This window comes from Chaetodon trifascialis, chromosome 11, assembly GCF_039877785.1.
Source record: "Chaetodon trifascialis isolate fChaTrf1 chromosome 11, fChaTrf1.hap1, whole genome shotgun sequence".
NCBI lineage: Eukaryota > Metazoa > Chordata > Actinopteri > Chaetodontiformes > Chaetodontidae > Chaetodon > Chaetodon trifascialis.
This window is the reverse complement of record NC_092066.1, coordinates 21,751,974-21,759,662: the sequence shown is the minus strand read 5'-3', so window position 1 is coordinate 21,759,662 and position 7,689 is coordinate 21,751,974. Positions and strand designations below refer to the sequence as shown.

Genomic DNA, 7,689 nt, shown 5'->3' with positions numbered 1-7,689 from the left:
TGTTACGCCGTGGCTGCTTCTTCTTGGCACTTGCTGCCATTTTTTTTTTTTTAATTCATGTATTTTTATTTTTTTGTTACATGATGGACCCTAAATCCGTACGTCTACCAGGACATTCCATCTACATTTTTTATGTTTTCATTGACATTTGAAGCTGGGCCAGGGTCTGACCAGTAGATGATGCTGGCTAATGTTAGCAAACTTTGAACTGGATTAGACTGGATCATTGATATTTTGCCCTCCCTCGCCCCAAAATCCAGCCCCCATCCTCCGTCTGCATTTGTACTATTTTAACCCGCTGCAAAGTGAGACTGTACGTTTTGCTAAACAGCGGCCTCTGTGGCCACAAACAGTATTACACAATGACACATTTAATTTTTTTTCATTTCCTTTCTATCGTTCTTGATTTAGATGCTTTAAAGACATCATCATTTGACATCCAGAGGTTTGACACTGGTAAAAGTAGAGAGGAGCCATGAAGTCAGTGAATGGAACTCGGAGCAATAACCAAACTTGGCTAACATTAGCTGCCATGAGCTTCTGGTCATACCGGACCAAGCAAACCTGTAGCAGCAACAACAGTGAGTGTTCATACTTCTGCATTCCCTGTTTCCATTGGTTTGACAGTTGAATTCATGAAAGCGCAAAAGAAAAAATATCAGATCCCAGAGACAAAAAAGTCTCATTTCATTGTAAGACTTTAGACCGCAGATTGAAACCAAAATGTGGAAGTAACATTTATGCCTTGATGGACGTCTGATGAAGAACACTGAAGGAGTCTCCACATTAAAAAAACAACACAAAATAAGACATTTATTCAGTGAGCACCAGTCAGTCAGTACAAACCTTCTTTTTCCTCAGAAGCTCAAGTTTTGTTTGAACAGTAACAGAATCAGACATCAGGGAAGTAACTTTGAAAAAGAAAACATTTCAGACATTTCAGCCGGGCCTACATCACCTTTACAGGCAGAACTACGTCTCACAGGTGAGAGAAAATCTCCAGTCATTTAGTGTGTGCGCAACACAAAATCTACCTCTACTGAGTAAAAAACCAACAACATTTGGACACTAATGACACACATATATGTACAGTTTCCAATTTCATCATAATCTGAAAGTGAACTCGCTAGATTTTCACACTATGTCCTGCTACTGTAGAAATACATGAAAATCACACTGATTTCAACTCTAATGCTAATGCTAAAGCACTGACGTTAATGTTGAGACTAATTCAAATCACTCTATTGTGAGCAGCAGGACCAAAGCAATGACATAACTGATATGCTATCCTGATTTGGACTATCAATCTTTAATATTGGACTATGGGATGCCAATTAGTAATGCAGTCATCTGATAAATAAATGCAATACAAGGTGAGCAAAATTGTTGAGTTGAGTCAACAAGTTTTCAGCAGCGTGTTTATCTGCATGACTAATGTCTTTCTTTTTTGTTTAATATCTGTAGACAATTAGAGATCATAGTAAAATGTTTTGTTTTTTTTGTTTCTGTTTTTTTGGTAAATTCCAGCCAATTTTTGGCTTTTCAGTGGCCTGAATAAACAATGGATAGATGATGCTGTGATTTGTTGACCTTGCTGGGAGGAAGTCATTTACATAAACTGTATTTACATCTAAACGTCTGACAGAAAGAAATGGGCACCGATGTCTGACATTAGAGGGTAACAGTCACTCAAATAAAACATCTGACTAAAGAAATAGCTCATCATGCATGGACGGTAAACTGTGTGTTTTCCCAATGGTTAACATTGTGCTCACACTGAAAAGGTAAGTGATAATCTATTTGTTTCTTCATGTCAACAAAACCCATTTAAAGACCAAAACCAACAATGAACGCATGCTGCTAACAAATATCTAAAGCCTTCTTTCTCTGTGCCAGACAGCTACATTGTTGTCCAAAAACTATTAAAAACACATCAGTGAGCTACACTGTTACACTTTGTGACACGTGTGTATTTACCACGAACACACACACACACACCGTAGTTTAATGTCACTCAGCGCTCATACACCATCCAGCTGCTGTAAATACCCAGTAGAGCACCAAAGGCGTCAAGAGATGGACCAACACATCGTTAGTTTTGATGTTTTCATTGGGTTCGTTGACAGTAGCAGAAATATAGAATGCTGCCCTTTACAAGGAAACCATCATCCTAAATGAGCCACACCTGCAGTGTAAATACAGCCTCTTCAAAAGCAGCTAGCTCTGACAGACAACACTCGGTTCTAAACTACAACACCGTCACGTTCAGAGAAGAGATCAATATAAGGACCATGTTTACCCCCAATTGTGTCCCATCAAAATAAAAAAGAATCCACAATAGTATTAATAAATACTACAATACCTTGTTTCCCTGCAAAGGAGATTGAACACAGATTGATGCTCATGGTTTGGCAAGTTTTTGCCCAGTCACCAGAAATCTTCAATCATTCTGTGTTTTTTACATCACAGCAAACCATTTTGCAAATCCTGGTGTTGTATTAAAAAACACTGAATGTATTTTCTCCGGGTTATTAACAGCCTGTGGTCTCTATCTCTGTCTCTATTTGAAAATCATTTGGCAGATTTGTTCAAGTCGTTTAATCCATCACAGTGAACACTAAATCCAGATTACTTTTGTCAGAATGCTGTCGTTGTGAGGTCATGCAGTGCACTCTTTTATCTGCCCTTAAACTGTGTTTCCATGCAACAGTAACATAACATGGAAAAAAATGCAGACTTGATGTTCACGGTGATGGACCACCAAGAAGAGTCTGGTAGCTCATTTTCATTTTGGAAGGAAACCAACAGAAACCAACGACTGCATGGAGCTGTAGGAGAAATACTCCAAATGCACACATTTGAAAATGATGAGCAGAAACGTGAAGTATAAAGGATTTGTAGTTGTGGAGATAAAACACTGGTATGGTCTGTTAAGTTATTCACGTCTGCTGCACGGCTCTCACTTCAACACACACACTGTAAATCCCAATGCTGTTACATGTTCATAGTGAATATAAATAACATAAATCTAGACTGGGACGGATGCGTGGCAAAATTATGAAGTGTTGGATTACACATTGGCGCTAAAGATGAAGCTAAACAAAGTGAAAGGAGCTGAAATGTGTGTCTGTGTTGGCACCTGCTGCTTGTTAACGTGTGTGTGTTTCACCTGCATGTATGACCACAAGTGCCCTTTGTCTGTGTGCTCAAATGTAATTTCTATGCACCGACACGTCATCATGATGTGTGTATGTGCCTGCATGTGTTTCCCATTCAAATGAAAGTGTATGTGCACCGTGTCGCATTTTCTACTCTGCACATTCAGCATGCCTGCATGTGTTTCTGTGTGTGTGTGTGTGTGTGTGTGTGTGTGTGTGTGTGTGTGTGTGTGTGTGTGTGTGTTTCCCCTGTCTCTTCAGGTTCTCCTTTGATGTGTGTTCCCCACATATGTGTTCTCTATGCACAGCACGATGTAGTGGTTGGAGCAGGAGCGGGTGTGTTGTCCTAACAGTCGTCCCGTTTGCAGCAGTGCGGCCTGGCCCGTCACCGCCATGTCAGCCGTCCTCCAGGCCTCGCAGTAGTTAGTGGTCAGACGAATGCCCACTGTGCTGGAACCGTGCCATACCAACTTCTCTGGCCTGGGCGAACGAGGGGAGAGACACTTATTTACATCTTATTTAATGAAGATCAAAATAAGATAAGAATAAGAATAATACTTCAAACACTGCTAATATCACTACTGTCCACTTCAGAGACAGCTGGAAATGATATCTATGGTCTGTGTCTAATTAACGATTGATTTGGTTGAGTCTTTTCAGGCAGATTGGGTCTCAGAAAATCATCTGTTTGGATGATACACACACACACTCACCATGCTGAGTCAGTCATCACGTTGCGTCCATCAAAGGAATAGATGGGTGTGGACGGGTTAAATGTGCCTCCATTCCCAGAGAAGATGGACATCCAGCTACTGAACAACACTTCACCCTGCGCGGAGCGATGGAATAAGTGAACTGAATGATCTGAGAAGATGAACAGTGAATCTGTATTATCTTTAAATGAAATCTAAATGGAAATATCAGTTCCTCCTCACCCTCAGATTAACCACGGGCATGTCAGTGCGATCCGCCTTCCTCACGATGGTTGCCAGGTCCTGAAGGTGTGAGGACAGGAAGGCCCTGTAGGTGGCTGTTAGCCCCATGGAACGTGCCTGCTGGTAGCACTGGAAGTCTGCCCCCCGGATGCCACGCATATCCCCTTTCAGCGGAGTGTTCAGTGCGACCAGATGGAGCTGCGGCACAGAAAGACACGGCAGATATGACACATTACTCATCACAGATCTGGCATCAGCCAGGTGAGCCGGAGTCAGGCTGGTGCTGGGCCGACGAATTTTAGCTACCTGGGTCTGGAAGGACTGTGGGATGAAGGTGTGCATGCATGTACGTGCGTGTAAAGGTGTTTGCTCACCCCGGGTACAGCGTTGAAGGTCTGTGGTAGAACATTATAGCTGGGCTGATATCCTCTGCTGCCCTCCTGAAGCTCCTGTTCAACAAAAACAGGAATTTATGTTATGTTCTAAATGTGAGGAGAAGTTTTAGATCACAGCTGGATATGCTCTTATCAGGGTGTGTGTGTGTGTGTGTGTGTGTGTGTGTGTGTAGGTGTGTGTGTGTGTGTGTGTGTGTGTGTGTGTGTGTGTGTGTGTGTGTGTGTGTGTGTGTGTGTGTGTGTGTGTGTGTGTGTGAGAGAGAAAGAGCACCTGGCTGTGGGCTCTGTGTGGTCTGTTCCATTCTCCAGATCTGCTGAGGGCCTGAGATGCAGCTTGTGAGGATGGTCCATTCTGGATCAACTCTCCGAGCTGAAAGGACACACACACACACACACACACACACACACACACACACACACACACACACACACACACACAGACTCTTGTGAATTACCGTCAACATGTGGTTTCATCCTCCATAAAAGACACTGATACTATGTTTGTACCGTGAAGATAAATAACACGATTAAGAGAAGGATCAGGAAGTCCACACATTGAACCAATCAAACACGTCCCCTCACACAACACACACCTGGATCTTGCGCCAGCCATTGCGTGTTCTAATGTACAGCTCTCCTCCTTTCTCAGACACGTAGACCAGTGTTCCCTCTGCAGCCCGGTGAGTCTCTCTGTTCAGAGCGTGGATCGTCTTATAGGTGGTCACCTGTATGGACACAGCATCACAGCGTCAGTGCTGTGACTTCAGGACCCTCTGACAGGTTATTATAGTTCTAAGTGTCAATATTAAGGCCAATCATGATAGAATAAAGCACACAATGTCACAAACTTTTTAACTTTCTATTTCATAGATGACACAGCAGATCAGAGGTAGAAAGATTGCTCAGTGGCTGGTATCTTACTGGATTGCCATATCCTGGAGATCCTGGTGGGCCAGGAGGACCAGGAGGTCCAGGGACATTGACAGCTGATGAAGACATATCAGAAATACATTTAATTAAAAACATTTCATGCATAAACATGAGGTCTATAACTTTTATGGACATAAACTGAGGTATCCACCCTCTCTCGCCTTCACTTGCACGTACCTGATCCATATGCAGGTACAGGTCCTGGAGGTCCAGCAGGGCCTGGCGGCCCTCGTGGACCGGGTCGTCCAAACCCAGGTGCCCCAGGATGGCCTGGAGAACCAGCAGGTCCCGGAGGACCCACGATGGACTCACCTTTTGGACCCTGCAGGGTCACATAAACAGACAGATTGTAAGCTGAATTAAACTGAATCAACTGAATAATTGATAGAATAGTTTTTTCAGGATGATGCTTATTATTACAGAACTCACCACAAGTCCTGACCTCCCAGGCAGTCCTGGAGGACCAGGCACACCGCTGTCACCCTTCTCTCCCTTCTGACCTTGGTGTCCCTGATCACCTCTAGCACCCTGAGAGATCCATAACAAGAGTGACGAACATACAGACGATCACCCACCGGCCACTTAAAGATAAGTTATTTCAAACCATCAAACTATTTGTTTCTAAAAAATCACAGCCTCCGGCATGTCAGCCAAAGTGATTGAAAATTCAGTAAATTCACACTGCAGTTTATTGATTTGGCTGTTTAGATGTTGAGTGCTCCGCTATATTCACCAGCTAGTAGCTAACTTTGCCTGTCAGTCCAGTGGCTTGTAGCTGAAAGGAGCTTCCTGCTGCTGATGATCCATTGTTAATCTTAAAATGGATATTGGTTGTTGACCTATAGTTTATGATAAATTGGTACTCACCACAATTCCATCTGGAAGCCTGGGTGCTGAGAAAAAAAGTTCTCATAGTCATTTTCCTTTCAAAAAATGTGTTTTTCAGCAAATGTTTAAACCAATGGGGACCCAGATGTTAGAGAAAGACAGCAGCAGTCAATGAGACGTGTGTTGTAAAGCTCTTACCAGGTGTTCCTGCCTCTCCAGGTTGTCCTGCTTCTCCTTTGTCTCCTTTAGCTCCCAATGTCACTGACTCCTACACACACACACACACACACACACACACACACACACACACACACACACACACACACACACCCACACACAGGCACATCCATTAACATTACATGGATACCAGCACGTTTATGGAAGCAGACAAACGGCCAGTGCACAGACTGCTGAATGCATAAACTGAATTCATTTTTTAAAGTCAAACGTGGATAAAGATATTAAAAATGGTAAAACTTGGTTTTAATAAACACAACACAGGCGTCCATAGTTAGAACATTGCTCTCAGCTCTGCAAAAACACCTGTTAAATGCAAGGGATGCATGCTTGAGACAGCACACGTACAGCCCTCTCTCAGCTGCGGTGGTTATAATACGACAGGTTAGGGAACGGGGTTAAAACACATGGTCTAAATGTTTTACCAAACAGATCTAGGCTCATAAATTATGCTGAGCTCACACAGTTTTTTAATGAGGGACAGTGTTTAAAAGTAAAAGCCGATGGTGGCCCCTGCCAGACCGCACCCCGACCTCTGCTGCTTTAGATTAAAATCAACACTGTGTGCCCTCACATTGATGTGCCCATAGCTCAAAGGGAAAATAACATTTAGAGGGTGTTAAAATACATTATGTTTCAATATACTCAACTGTCAGTTTGGGATGATTTGTACACATTTGAGTTATATCACTACTCGAAATTATATTTTGAGGGCTTGTTTGCGTAGAAGTTTGACAATGGTTAAAAAAAATCCCCGCAGCAGTTAAATGTGTGGTTGCTCACATATTCACAAGAGCAGCTTTGAGTTTCAATAATGAACCAGGCAGCAACAGACATAGTGAGATTTTAAGTACAAATCTGTAGACCATATAATAGAAGCTCTCTCACCTTTTTATCACACTGAATGTCACCTACTGTACATTAATCGTCATAGTGGGAAAGATTTATTTTTATACATTTATGGAGGAGCCCTTCTACGAACCTAAAAAGTGATATCAGAAGAAAAAGGAGCCAAATTCCAATCAGACTTATTATCATGTCCAATGAACGGTCATGAGTAGGTTGCAATAAAATTCTATGTTCCATCAAATTTCACATGTAAATGTTTGCATAATTGTGCATAATCCCTGCATCCAGCCTTCTACCAGTTTTATTGATTGGAATTCAGCCAAGAAGAAACTGCAGCATCACCAGAGGCCACAGGAG

The 7,689-nt window shown here is 42.5% G+C and overlaps 1 protein-coding gene across 1 annotated transcript in view; it reads right to left on the bottom strand.

Moving 5' to 3' along the window:
* Nucleotides 1-786: 786 nt before the first annotated feature.
* col15a1b (collagen, type XV, alpha 1b) overlaps nt 787-7,689 on the bottom strand; it is a 50,075-nt gene continuing 43,172 nt past the window's right edge. Inside the window, exons 33-43 of the mRNA XM_070974491.1 lie at nt 6,445-6,514; nt 6,286-6,311; nt 5,848-5,946; nt 5,596-5,740; nt 5,410-5,474; nt 5,082-5,213; nt 4,760-4,858; nt 4,468-4,542; nt 4,094-4,291; nt 3,872-3,987; nt 787-3,638 (exon numbers count right to left, since the gene is read on the bottom strand). Of these exons, the coding sequence (XP_070830592.1) occupies nt 3,416-3,638; nt 3,872-3,987; nt 4,094-4,291; nt 4,468-4,542; nt 4,760-4,858; nt 5,082-5,213; nt 5,410-5,474; nt 5,596-5,740; nt 5,848-5,946; nt 6,286-6,311; nt 6,445-6,514 (1,248 nt within the window). The 3' untranslated portion in view covers nt 787-3,415. The remainder of the gene's footprint in view (nt 3,639-3,871; nt 3,988-4,093; nt 4,292-4,467; nt 4,543-4,759; nt 4,859-5,081; nt 5,214-5,409; nt 5,475-5,595; nt 5,741-5,847; nt 5,947-6,285; nt 6,312-6,444; nt 6,515-7,689) is intronic.